The sequence below is a fragment of the Alligator sinensis genome, unplaced genomic scaffold (genome assembly GCF_000455745.1).
Source record: "Alligator sinensis unplaced genomic scaffold, ASM45574v1 scaffold783_1, whole genome shotgun sequence".
NCBI classification, from domain to species: Eukaryota; Metazoa; Chordata; order Crocodylia; family Alligatoridae; genus Alligator; species Alligator sinensis.
This window is the reverse complement of record NW_005842197.1, coordinates 199,438-213,371: the sequence shown is the minus strand read 5'-3', so window position 1 is coordinate 213,371 and position 13,934 is coordinate 199,438. Positions and strand designations below refer to the sequence as shown.

At 55.5% G+C, this 13,934-nt stretch overlaps 1 protein-coding gene across 2 annotated transcripts in view; it reads left to right on the top strand.

Moving 5' to 3' along the window:
* LOC102384527 (phospholipid-transporting ATPase ID-like) overlaps window positions 1–13,730 on the top strand; it is a 66,920-nt gene extending 53,190 nt beyond the window's left edge. For both annotated transcript variants that reach the window (XM_025207499.1, XM_025207498.1), the window contains 7 exons: window positions 177–360; window positions 2,448–2,671; window positions 6,149–6,232; window positions 8,063–8,308; window positions 9,129–9,267; window positions 11,173–11,303; window positions 12,320–13,730. In XM_025207499.1, coding sequence (XP_025063284.1) covers window positions 177–360; window positions 2,448–2,671; window positions 6,149–6,232; window positions 8,063–8,308; window positions 9,129–9,267; window positions 11,173–11,303; window positions 12,320–12,535 — 1,224 coding nt within the window. In that variant the 3' untranslated portion in view covers window positions 12,536–13,730. The remainder of the gene's footprint in view (window positions 1–176; window positions 361–2,447; window positions 2,672–6,148; window positions 6,233–8,062; window positions 8,309–9,128; window positions 9,268–11,172; window positions 11,304–12,319) is intronic.
* The last annotated feature ends 204 nt before the right edge of the window (window positions 13,731–13,934 follow it).

The following is a 13,934-nucleotide window of genomic DNA, read 5'->3' as shown; positions in this document are numbered from 1 at the left end:
CAGTCCAACAAGGGTGTCTCGAGTCGATTTAAAGGTTGAGAGCCACCGACTTAGATCCTCCGGGCACCGCGACTGGCTTGCGCTGCGCTGGACTTGCGCTGCTCGGCTCTGTCCCGTGCCGGGAGCTGGCCGGGCACCTTCTTGAGAGCGTGCTGTCTCTCTCCCTCCCCGTGCAGGCCTATGCGCTGGAGGGGAACCTGGAGCAGGAGCTGGTGCGGACGGCTTGCATGTGCAAGGTGGTGATCTGCTGCCGGGTGACACCGCTGCAGAAGGCGCAGGTGGTGGAGCTGGTGAAGAAGTACAAGAAGGCCGTGACGCTGGCCATCGGCGATGGAGCCAACGACGTCAGCATGATCAAGAGTAAGTGAGCAGCATGCAGCACCCGTGCCTGGCCAGGGGCACGGAGCCGCTGTGCATTCAATAGGGGCTTGCACCCGTGCTGAGTGAAGTGGGGTCTGCATGGGAAGGTCGAGATGCCTATGTTGCCAGCTTCTGACAGCAGCATTTCTTGGGGATATTCTTGGGGGGGGTTGGATGGCAAGCTCCTTGAGGCCACGGTCATGTCTGTCCACGTGTCCAGATGGGCGCGGGGACCACGGTGCTGGCTGGGGCCTCTGTGCAGTCCTGCAATGCAAGCAGTGGAGGATAATACATCCTGGGGGTGGACGAGCCTGGTGAGGAGGGGAATAATGAGCAGCTTTTATGTCTGTAAATAGTCTGTGTGGTCCTGTGCGAACATTTTAGCGCCCCTGGGACGCTCTCCACCACTTCCTTCCATGCTGCAAACTGCTGCTTGCTGGTCCCAGGGCGGTTGTTCTTTATAAGACGCCTCGCTACTTCCATAGCTCTACGAAGAGCTCCCATAACTAGGTTTAATTCAATTAAGATCATTCAGAGGGGCGTCCTGCTAATCGCCCTCATGACGATTTGCAAAGAAATTGATTAACCAGGGTCTTTTAATTAAGAGGCTAAGTAGGGAGCTTTGCGGGAGAGAACTCGAGCCGCCAGTCAAGAATGAATAAGGGAAAGTATATGTGATAATTAGAAGCAAACCCCGCCACCATGGGTGGATTGGGATTCGGGGATATTATCAACTCGTTATCCCACAGAAGACCCTGGATCCAGCCAGCCAGCCACCGGGAGTGTTCTCATTAGCTAAACTTGTGCAATTAGCTGTCGCATTCAACTTGCATCCACATTTAATAAAGGCAACAGTGCTCTTCAAAGGGACGTGATTGTTTAATGACGGGATTGAACTGTGGAGGCTGAAGGAACATGCAGCGACTGCCGGGCTGGCTTGTAGCACGGGGTCTGAACAGCTCTGCGTGGACGTGGGGCTTCGGGACGGGAGGGGTGCAGTGCTGGGTGGGAGGACGCGCACACACACATCGCATTTAAATAAAAGTCCAAGGGACTTCTCCAGCCAGGGCAGTGAAGTTGGTTTGCTGCTAGAAACCATCAACTATCAAGGACAGTGTTTGTTGTCAACACGGGTGGACGCAGACTTTTGAAACGGGGGGTGCAGATGGGGTGCATCATCAGATAGATCACAATGCACATTGCTTGCCAGCTGAAGAGAAACTAGAAGCTTTAATTAATATGGTAGGTGGGCGAACTATATTATTCAGTTGAAAACCCAAACCAAAAACCCCCAAATATAAGTGTTGGAAGGCGCACTCATTTGCTGGAGTATATGTAAAGTTTTTAAAAAGAACAAACTAGGCAAAAAGTAGTTAAAGGGCGTTGTTTCATTAATCTTGGAGCTGTTATAGTTAAATGTAAATCTCTTATTGAGGTTCATAAAACAAAACCTAGCCTTCTTGAGCATCTTGACAGGGTTGCCTGTATGTCCCTGCCTGTCTTTTCTACACCTGAGTTAATAAGGCCACACCTGAGCGAAGGATTTTAGCTAGAGCTAAAACCAGTCTGCAGGGTTATGAAATAGAGAAGAGACGTGACCAGGAATGGCTAACAGATAGCAGCCCTGCAGAGGAAAGGATAGTTTGAATAATGCAACATCAAGACCATGAAAAAGAAGAGAGGGGCATTATTAACACCTGTGGAGGGGAGAGATTACCAGGAATCATGGAGACCACCAGGAGCCCTGAAGTCAATTGACTCCCTCAGCACTGCCTGAATAGAGATGCCACTACCACTGCCAGGCAGTTGCTTTTAAAGTTTGGTTAGAGCCGGAATGAAAGTTTGGGTAGAGCAGGGGATCCGCCCCTGCAGATGTGAATGGGGTGAGTTTAGATAGTGGTGGTCTGTCCTCGCTGCTGTGTTATAGCAATGCTGGAATCGGCCCGGCTCCAGCAGCGACCTGCGAATGCTTTGGAGGCGCGTGGCCCACACAAGTGGCCGGGCCCAGCCCCAGGCAGACCTGCTCGAGAAGCACCGGCGCTAACAGAGCTCTCCTGGTAACGGTGCGGGTCGTCCTCTCATTGCAGCCGCCCACATCGGGGTGGGGATCAGCGGCCAGGAGGGGATGCAAGCTGTGCTCTCCAGCGACTTTTCCTTTGCGCAGTTCCGCTACCTGCAGCGCCTGCTCTTGGTCCACGGCCGGTGGTCCTACATCCGCATGTGCAAGTTCCTCCGGTACTTCTTCTACAAGAACTTCGCCTTCACGCTTGTCCACTTCTGGTATGGCTTCTTCTCCGGCTTCTCTGCACAGGTAGGTCAGCCAGCTCCCTTCCCCGGCTCTAACAGACCACGGGGAGCATCTTTTTTTGTTGCCGTTCTGCTTAGGGTCAGACCAATCCTTCCTGGTCAGACTGGTCCAGACTGGGGAGGTTTGCCTTCCTCTGCCCGGGGTCTCTTGAGTGCATATTAACCCCCTTTGCAGCAGCAGGACGTTGGCGGCCGCGGCCCCCCTGCTTTCCCTGCAGCAGGGTTGGGGGTGATGCCTGTGGCCGTCACAGGTGACTCTCGTGTTGCTCAGAAGTTGGACAGTGAACTTGTTTGGGGTGGTTTGGACAGGGCTGATCCTGCCTCAGGCAGGGGCTGGTGTAGCTGTGACCTCCGCAGGTCCCTTCCAGCCCCGCGGCTCTGTGATCCTCTGTATTGCACCGATGGTGAAGTCTCACTGGCGCTCAGATGCGTTAAGGACGGGATGGTTTGTCTGTGGATTTCATAGATTTCATAGACATTCGGGCTGGAAGGGACCTCGGAAGATCATCGAGTCCAGCCCCCTGCCCAAAGGGCAGGAAGTCAGCTGGGGTCATAGGATCCCAGCAAGATAAGCATCCAGTTTGCTCTTGAAGGTGTTCAATGAAGGCGCTTGAACCACCTCCGGCAGCAGGCTGTTCCAGACCTTGGGGGCTCGGACAGTAAAGAAATTCTTCCTTATGTCCAGCCTGAAACGATCTTGAAGTAGTTTGTGACCATTCGACCTCGTCATCCCTTGGGGCGCTCAGGCTAAAGAGTCCCAGGGCTCTCAGCCTGTCATCGTAGGGTCTGCTTCCCTGACCTCTGATCATGCGCGTGGCTCTTCTCTGGACTCTCTCAAGCTTCTCCACATCCTTTTTGAATTGTGGAGCCCAAAACTGGACACAGTACTCCAGCTGCGGCCTCACTAAGGCCGAGTACAGGGGGAGAATGACGTCCCGGGATTTGCTTGAGAAGCATCTATGGATGCAAGCCAGCGTTTTGGTCGCTTTACTAGCCGCCGCATCGCATTGCAGGCTCATGTTCATCTTGTGGTCAATGATGACCCCCAAGTCTCTTTCTTCCATAGTGCTAGCCAACATAGCACTGCCGAGCCTATTAAGGATGCTGCGGGTTTTTCTCCCCAAGGTGGAGAACCTTGCATTTATCGGCGTTGAACACCATCAGATTCTCGTCCGCCCACTTGCTGAGCCTGTCCAGGTCAGCCTGGATCACCCGCCTGTCTTCTGGTGTGGATGCTTTGCCCCAAAGTTTGGTGTCATCGGCGAACTTGGCCAGTCCGCTTCTGACTCCAGTGTCCACATCATTAATGAAGATGTTGAACAGTATGGGTCCAAGGACAGAGCCTTGGGGGACCCCACTGGTCACAGGACACCACGATGAGTGACTTCCATCAATTACTACCCTCTGGGTCCGACCCCGGAGCCAATTTTCCAGCCAGCGGATCGTGGAGGACCCAAGGCGACAATTGGCCGGTTTCTAAAGGAGGCGATCATGGGACACCAGATCGAAGGCTTTTTTGAAGTCAAGATATATGACATCAATCTCTTCTCCCTTGTCCAGGTGATAGGTCACCTGGTCGTAGAAGGAAATGAGCTTGGTCAAGCAAGACGTACCCACAACAAACCCGTGCTGGATGTCTTGCACACCACCCTCTCTAGAAGAGGCTTGGGGCAGCTTATAATAAAAACCTGAGAAATGATGAGACAGTTAAAAGCATTAAAGCAATGGGTAATAGAACAAGCTGCCCCCAGACAAGGTCCCAAACCCTCACCCTGCTAAAAGCAGGCAGGTACCAAAGGAAGCTGTGATTTCTAGCTGCACCAAATGCAGCCACGAGACCAGGGCGGGTGCCGCTCACCTGTCTGCATTAGGAAGTGTTTCTGGTGGGGAAGTCCTGGCTTTGCTAATGAATTTCTCCTGCTGATGTTTGTGTGCATTCCTTTTCTTCCATTGCCAGAAGCAATGAAGTGTTACCGGCCTGTTCAGAGCCTGGTGAAATTCCCACCCCATCTTCCAAGGTTGCACATAAAACTGCCCCACGCTCGTGCAATTTGAGGGTGCATTGTAGGGCACGCTTGCACTGCTTCCAACATGCTGTGCGCACGCATGCTGGCGTGTGGGATCCAGCATGCCCAGGCTCTCCCCTGTGATGGATCGCTCCTGCCATCCAGTGGCTGTGACTCCGTCCTGCTGCTAACACAGGGTTTAGCTCAACTTTATGCACAGGAAAACATTGATCCAGATGAATTAGTGCTGCCATCAGTCTGGATAGACTTTCTGGATATTTTTTTCCAGATAATCGAACGCTGCTGTGTGAAGTGCCGAAAGCTGGACTTTAAATACTGTGATGTGCTGCCCATAGAAAAAAAAAGAGAGAGAAATAAGTATAGGTGCCTGTGTAGTACTTCACCCAGGAGAACTTTTACAGACTTTTCTCCGATGCCCGATGAAGGGTGTTTGTGCCCAAAAGCTTGCAATTAAAGATTTATTTTTATTTATTTATTTATTTTTTTGCAAAAATCTAGTTGGTTTAAAAAAGATATCACCCTCTACCATGAGTCCTGGTTGCTTTTAAAATCCCCAAGCACTATTAAATTTATGACCTGCAGGTCATCTTGATGACCAGCCAGGCCCATATGCCAGCAGGCCCAAAGTTGATTAACCAGCAGGTTTTGTATTAACGAAGGTAGATGCCTTTGTTAATACAAAACCTGCTGGTTAATTGACGTTGCAGATAGTCTACTTTCTTCTCACAGCATCTCTCCTCTAAGACAGGCTCTGGATTGGAGAGGCGGCTGCTTCGGCTGGTCTCACAGCGTCCAGGGGCTGGGCAGCAACCAGGGGAATTAACAAAAAAATGACCCTCAGCTTGGCTTTTCTTGGTGCATGAAGTCTCCTGGCCAGATGTGGTGAAGCTTCTAGCAGCGAGCTCGGGATAAGAGGGTATACTCTCAACCCGCTTCCTATCACCACCCTTGTGCACATGCATGTGCACACACACACACACACAGAGGAGCATAGCTGGCTGTGGCCAGTAACAAGCCCTGGGAGCCAGACTGGGCTGCTCAAAAGGCCTTGCCCTCGCTGGTGTGAAACCCGTGCACTCCTAGTTGTGGTGCTGGAGACACGAATCCCTCCCTGGTGCTCGGAGCAGGTCTGCAGACTCCCGGGGCACGAGGCATCCGCCTCGCGTGACATCAGGGGTCCTGTTCTGGGTGCGGGGATTTCCTTGGCACGACTGCGATCGCCTCCAAGCAGAGCTGCCCATCTGCTGGGTGTCAGCCAGTTGCTCTTTACTGGGCTCGTGGGGTGTTTCGCTGGTTCATGGTTTGGGGTTTTTTTCCGCTGGTCAGTTGGGCTTTCTGGTCTGTATTCACAGAGGGAAATGCCGGAGTGGGGTTGTAGTTGCAATGGTCCCGAAATTACGGCAGCCCGTTGGTGATCCTTAGCTAACCCACTGCTCTGCTTTTTCTTGCTCTAGACGGTGTATGACGAGTGGTTCATCACCCTTTACAACCTCATCTATACCTCTCTCCCGGTGCTAGGGATGAGTCTCTTTGACCAGGTAAAGTTTACTGGGAGTAGCTGCAGTGCTCTGGTATAGCAGTGCCCCCGGTTCTTCAGTCCAGCTCCACGACAAAGGCCGCGGGTGCCTAACACAATTGCCGCAGGGTGATTTACCCTGATGTTATTCCATTGCACGATTACGCCAGCTGCTATTAGAGCCCCGGGCTGGTAGGAGACGGGGGAGCCACGCTGCATTTCCCCAGAGCTTGCTGTGAGCACTTGTGCATGCAGCCAGCTCTGGGGAGGAGCCTGCAACTACATAAGTGCATGCTGTGACTGTGGGAGAGGCAGTGAGACCCGCATGCCATCCTAATTACACCAAGAGCCCTGGGATCATCAGCCCTGCATGCAAAAGTCCAACAGGAGTTGATGGGAAATAATGCATGTGTTATTCATCCCTGTTGGGTGAGAATTGTACCCCTGCAACGGGTGACTCAAAGGAGATCTGAAAAGCCTGTCATGTCCATTGTCCTCTTGAAGTCCTATGGGTAGGAGGGAAGATGGCACCTTAGGGGGGTGTTACATGTTACACTTAACACGTTAGCTGCACTTAAACTGCTAGCATCTGGTGTTCGTTCGAGTAGGATAATCCGTGCGCTCTAGTAAGGCGGTACAGCGATGTCTTCTGGGATCATCTAGTTGTTTTAGGTAACACGCATCACCTTAATGTGGGGCTGCTCCCTGGAGATGATATAATCCATCGTGGTCTCAGGGTGGGACCCACAGTCGCTGTTTGTGGGTCCCGGCCCCAGGACTTGCCTAGGAGTCTTCACCCTGCTCTGGGGATCCCTGGGCTGAGACCTGAAAATCAGCTCATATTTGGGTCTCAGCCCTGAGCCAGTTGGTGCTGAGCCCCAAAACTCAGCTGACTTTTGGGCGTTAGGCATGGGGGCCAATTCAAGGCTCCAGTGCAGTGAAGTGATCTACAATTAGATGCAATGGCTCAGACCTCTTTCAAAGTCATTTTAGCTGTTGCCTAGGGTCTAAATACGACGCGTGCTAAGTGTAACGCTTGACGCAGCCCCAGAAGGCTGCCTGGTTCAGACGGGCAGGAGCTGCGGGAGGCAACGACCGGCTTTGTCAGATGCAAGTCCTGCAGAGTGACCTGCCCTGTCCCACGCCCCCACCATCCAGCTGCATTTGTCTGGGTCATGCATTACCCCAGGAGCTGTTCAGGAAATGCTCAGTTTTCCCCAGTTATGCTCATAGGAAGTGACCCCCACCTCCCTGGCCACTGTCCTCGGGGACCCCTGCCTGCTCAGGCAGCACCGGGCCAAGCCTGTGGCCAAAGACATCCTCTGTCTTTGATGGTGCCTTTAGCTCTACCTCTCTTCCTCTTTGGCTTGCACCCCAGACAGCCCCTCAGCCTGCGACCCCGAACTTTCAGGCTCCCAGGGCAATGCATGTGCTATGGCCAGACCAGAGAGGTCTTAAACCTCCCACTGCCCCGAGGCTGTTGGGTGCCCAGAGGTGAGCAGGGGGTGCCCAGGCCAGACCCTCTAGGTTTAACCCTTCTCAGACATGCCTTTTGTTGCTGACTTTGCCCAGCAATGTGTCCGTGGCTCTCCGTTACAGGCCAACCTGCGTGCCGGCTGTGTGCACCAGGGCTCCCAGCACTCAGTTCTGGGCAGCACCGGCCTCCACGCTGCACAACCCAGCCTGGTGTCTGGGCTTTTGACTTCCTGCCATGTTTGCTGGAGCAGTGGGTGCATTATTGCAATGTGGCCTCCGCTGTGCATGGGGCGTTTTCAACCCCTCCGATGTGACGTGGCTGGTCGGCGGTGTCCGTGGGTCTGGGCGCTAACCCCCTCCCCTGCTCTGCTCCCAGGACGTGGACGACCGCTGGAGCATGCAGTTCCCCCAGCTCTACACGCCCGGGCAGCAGAACCTGTATTTCAACAAGGTAGAGTTCGTCAAGTGCATGCTGCACGGGGTCTACAGCTCCCTCATCCTCTTCTTCATCCCCTACGGCGCCATGTATGACACCATGCGGAGCGACGGCAAGGCCGTTGCTGACTACCAGTCCTTCGCCCTCATGGCCCAGACCTGCCTGCTCATCGTGGTCTCTGTACAGGTGAGGCCATGCCCATGACATGCCGAGGGGGGATTTGATAGCAGCCGTCACCTCCCTGCAGGGGGGCTGCAAAGAGGATGGAGCTGGACTGGTCTCAGTGGGGGCAGATGGCAGGACAAGGAGCAATGGGCTCAAGCTGCAGCAAGGGAAGTTGAGGTTGGATATTAGGAAGAAATTTCTTATGATGAGGGTAGTAAAGCACTGGAACAGGTACCCAGAGTGGTGATGGGATCTCCATCCTTGGTGGTTTTGAAGCCCCAGGTAGACAAAGCCTTGGCTGGGATGATGTAGCTGGGGCTGGTCCTGCTCGGAGCAGGGGTTGGAGTAGATGTGACCCCCTGAGGTTCCTTGTAACCCTCATTTCTATGATCCTACGATCTCCAAGGTGTGCGTACCTTCCTCTTTGCAGCCAGGTCTCATCAGAGCTTGGCTGGGGCCCACGCGCAGAGGTGAGGCCTCAAGTTGGGGCCAGCTGAGGTCTCTCCCTTGCTGCCGAGGGCAGGATGCAGAGCAACAGCTTAAAATTGCAGCAAAATAGGTGTAGATAAGACTGCAGGACAACCCTCTTCCTGTCCAAGCAGGGGGGCGGTGGCACGGGCTGCCCAAGGAAGGGCTGCGATCTCCTTCACTGGAGGTTTCCAGGAGTCTGGACAAGTCTTGTGTGGGGAGATTTAGGAGCACCCTCCGGCATCTGTGCAGGGGGCTGGACCACATGGCCCTTGAGGTCCCTCCCAGGCCCCGGGACCTGACAGACTGGATGAGGCAGGGTACGACATGGATGAGGCTGCTCAGAGCCCAGTGCATTGCTTTGTCCCACTAGATCGGGCTGGACACTGCCTACTGGACAGCTGTGAACCAATTCTTCATTTGGGGCAGCCTCGCTGTGTACTTTGCCATCACCTTCACCATGTACAGTGACGGCGCGTACCTGATCTTCACGGCCTCCTTCCCGTTTGTCGGTAAGCCCATGGGCTGGTGCCCCGCTCCGTGCTGGATTTAACGGGGTGGAAGGGTCTCCATGGGTGCAGAAGCAATGCCCTCATCCAAACAATAGCATGCCTGGGCACTTAGCTCTCCCTGCCTTTACCCAACAGCAAGCATTCATTTTGAACGGCGCCTTCCTGGACAGACCCATGGCCAGGCCTTCCCTTTCCTGTCCACATACTCCCTTACTGCCCAGAGGCACGTGCATATTTTTATCAATTAAAAGGGAACTAGAAACTTTACCAATAAGCCTCTGGCCTTGGGCTGTATTATTCAGTTTAAAATCAGAGCAAAAACAAATATAAGATTTATTGGAGTGTGCATTACATGGCTACATCCTATAGCACGCACACAAACCACAACATGCTAGGCAAAAGTAATCCCAATATGTTGTTTTGCGAGCCTTGCAGTTGTTAGATTAAATAGGCATCTCTTTTTCAGATTCATAAAAGAAAATCTAGCCTTCTTGAGCATCTTGATAGTGCATCTAATGCTTCAGTGGAAGTTATTTTCATCCTTGAGTTAATGTTTTTAGTTACAGTTGAAAACAATCTTCAGGGCAGTGAAATAGGAGCTACGTGACCAGGAGCAGCCAACAGACAGCAAAATTGCAGCAGAAAAGTTAGCTTGATAGTTGAATGTCAAGACCATTAGCAAGGAGAGGGGGGTGTTAACACCTACGGAGTGAAGAGTTCAGAAGGGATCAGGCAGATAAGAATGAGCTCACTACTGCCCGAATAGAAATGCCACTACCCCTGCCTGGCAGTTGGTTTTCAACACCAGGTGAAGCAGGAGTCAAAGCAGGGTGGGGATTGTACCTTTGCACCTCCTGGACCCACCCCAGGACCCTGTAGAGTGATTTTGCATGCAGGGATTTTGAACACGTGCAAAACGTGAGCAGCAGCATGGAGAGGAGCTGGGCCGTGAGCAGGTGGCCAGCTCCAAAGCTCTGCGCAGTCACGGCACTCAGCTGGGAGCCCTGTGGTCCACTGGCGAGTCGTGTCGGGGCTCGGTGGGCACCGATGGAGCATGGCTTACTCCATCCTTTTAGGATGAGCTGTTCAACCCAGGCCCCTTGGCCCTTTGCCTTCCCTTACCATGCCCTCACCTGCTTCCCCACTCCCGACTGTTGGTGCTGGTTTGGTTGCAAAAGGGGCGCTACATTGGACCCACTGCAGCCCCCTTTGCAAACAAACCCGCTTGAAACCATTGTAATGCAGGCATTTGAGGCCTGGCCCCTGTGGACCTGGTCACTTGAATGTCCACAGAGCGCAGAATTTGGTCCCCTGACCAAGGCCGCTTAGCTGCGCTGCTTCGCGGCCATCTCCTTCTTGTCCTCCCATGAGCTCCTTTCCGAGGGGGCTGCTGCCGGCGCTTTGGTGTAGAGGAGGAGAGGGCAGCCCCACAGCCCCTCTCCACGTTGCAGCTGCCCCGATGCAGCTGCTTGCGCCTTTCTGCCCACGTCGGTTCCCTCCCCGGGGGGGTAGCAGCTCCCCCAGAGAGAGGTGCGGGGCTCTGGAGGGCTAGGGTATTTCGGGCGGCGGTGCTTTTCCCTGGGACTGGGGGGGAAACAGTGTCGTGGCTTGTGGGGCGTGGGGGGCTGAGACTGAAGGTCAAGGCCCCAGCTCTGCAAAGGGACCCGATGTGGACTCCAGCATGCAGCTGGATTCCCCTCTGCCTCCTGGCACCCGGCGCAGTTGACCTTGGCATGCGGGATGCTTCGTGGCACCAGTGGGGCTCGTCCTGCTCAGAGAGGGCTGGCGAAAGGGGCTCCTTGGGCCTGGTTTGATGGCAAAGTGCTTCTCCATCCTGATGGCGGGGAAGGGGGCCTGGAAGCTGCTGCCCGTGCGGGCGTCATTCACGGTGCTGCCGTCTTGCAGGTACCGCCAGGAACACCCTGAGCCAGCCCAACGTCTGGCTGGCCATCTTCCTCAGCATCATCCTCTGCGTGCTGCCTGTGGTCGGCTACCGGTTCCTGAAGGTGCAGCTCAAGCCGACGGTCAGTGACAAGGTAAAGCGATGGCTCGGCAAACCAGGCAGCTCCCTCCTCACCACTGCCCCTTCCCCTTCCCGGCCAGGCTCGGTGCCCAGGAGCTGGCACGACACAGCCCGGGGCATCTGTGCTGCCCAGGGCGGGCTGGAAGGAGGAGCAGGGGGTGGAGACGCCGCTCAGGCCTCCTGCAGTGACGCGGCGCCTGCCTGCAGAGCCCCGGATTAAATGGAGCATGGAGGCAGCGCTATTTTTAGCTGCTGGCTCGCAGGGCTGTGGCTTAGTGACAGCACCAGCGCGCTCCACAGCCAGCCGAGAGGCCCGGGGCTGCAGGCCTGGCCTGGCAGAGGCTGGGCTCCCAGGAGCATGCATGCACATGCACACGTATGCACATGACTCCTTGGGTTTTGCTGACTGGAGCCAAGTCATTGCTGCTGCTGCTAATGTTCACATACATGCACATACAAATGTAGGCGTGCACGCAGATATGTGTGCGTACATGTGTGCACATATGCCCATGCACACATGACCCCTTGGGTTTTGCTGACTGGAGCCAAGTCATTGCTGCTGCTGCTGCTAATGTTCACACACATACACAAGTGCATGCAGGCATGTATGCATGCCTGTGTGCAAGCATATGTGCGCACCCGTGTGCACATACATTCACACACACGACCCCTTGGGTTTCTCAAAGCCATGGAATGGATTGGACCCCAAACCCTGCCCAACCAGCGCCTGTACTGGGCAGGTTGCTCCAGCCCCCTGGCTGGTCCCGGGAGGGGCTGGGGACCTGCAGTGCCCAGATCGGCCCCGTGCTCAGGGAGGCACCTGCAGTTGGTCCAAACCCGTTGTCCACCTTGTTAGCCAAACTATGCAGTTGATCCTGACACAGCACCAGGCATCGCACTTGAACGTGCCGCAGGTAAAGCGGGGTGCATTTCGTTGCTCCGTTCTGACGCGGTCCCCGGGGTGTCTCTGGGCAGCGACGGCCAGTCCCTGCAGCTCCCCTGGCTCAGCCGGATGCTTTCTAATTCCAGGTCGTACAGAAGATAAAGGAGCATAAGAAGCGGCCCCTGCCCCCCTCGCCCAAGAGGCGCCTACGCCGGACCAGCACCCGCCGCTCGGGCTATGCCTTCTCCCACCAGCACGGCTTCGGCGCCCTCATCATGTCGGGCAGGAACATGCGGCCGAAGTCGCCCTTTGGCGCCACAGGGATGTTTTCCCCCAACAGCGAGAAAAACCGACACAAGTGAGAGCCAGGAAGAGACGCCAGCTGGGCTCTGCATAGCTGCCCGGACACAGCCCTGCAATGGGGATCAGGGCCTTCTCCTTTCATCCGTGCTGCTCTGTGACTTGTGCTCCCAGGCCGAGGGGCACGGGGGCAATTCTGCTCCCGCCGGCCTGCAAGGGGTTGGAGCGCGTGGTGCAAAGCTGGGTGCGCTCACGAGATCTCCCGTGGTGCCATCCTTTTGTCCCTCGATGCAATACCTCAGAGCACGGCGATGCTCCAGGGGAGGGAGGCTTGGTGTCGGAAACTCTGCCGTCCCCATGGCTTTGCCTCTGCTGTGAGTGATGGCAGGGGGATGCCCCTCCCTGTAGCAGCTCCAGGACCCCCAGGGATGACCCTGGCCCTGAGATGCAAGCCCCTTGCTCCCAAATGGTTGCATGGCAAGCCTGGATCTGTGCTGGGCTTGAGCACTTTGGAGGGCACGGGGCAGGGGATGACCCCCCAAGTCAGTCCAGTGCTGGTCCCTGCTATGTGGCCCTTGTTCCACGGCAAAGCTCTTCATCCCTGCACCGACCGGAGCAGTGATGTCCAGGTGCAAGGACTTGTCACCTGGGTGTCCCAGCTGGCTCTCACGGCAGGGCAGACCCAGCCAGGGTCAAGTACACCTTGCCTTGGGACTCTCACAGGGTGGCACCGGGGCATCGGAGGGCAGAGACTGCCCCGCTGCTGCAGGGCCGGGTTGGGGGCTGCTTCTGTGCAATGCATGGGGTCGGCCTGGTGGTCTTCTGCCCTCGCCTCTCCTGAACAGCAAGGGCGAGAAGGTGCTCAGGACCGGGAGCAATGCAGTTTCCCCATACCCGTGAGGATCTGCCAGCTCTTTTGGCCTTGCACGCATGGGTTCATCCACCGTCAGCTGGGAGGATCTCCAGTGCATCAAACCACCAGCCGAGAAACAGGAGCTGTTGAGCGGTTTGGCTTGCGGTGGGGTCCTGGCTTCAACGGTGACCCTGTGAAGCTGCTCGGGCACTAGCTCCCCTTTGGTTTGGCTCTTGGGGACCCATGTGTGCAGGCAGATGGGTGTGTTGGCGTGGCGGCTTGGAGCGTGGTCGCTGTGCCGGCCCGAGCAGCCCCGCCTGTGCCGGTCCCGAGCTGTGATGCGCTCCTGGTATCGCACGGTGTTTTGTAAACCCGTTTTTTAACAATAAATCGTGACCAATGGGACGAGTAACCCACCGCCCAGCTGTTCGTTGACGAAGGGAGCGGGCTGCAGGGGTCCCCGGGAGGGGCTGGATGGGAGCGGGGTGCTGTGGGGCGCAGGTCCTGGCCCGACACCAGCCACCATGGAGGAAAGTGGCAAGAAACCCGGAGATGTGGGTTCAGACAGGGTTCGAGACTCAGCCCAGTGCACCCGTGGGCTCGTGCTT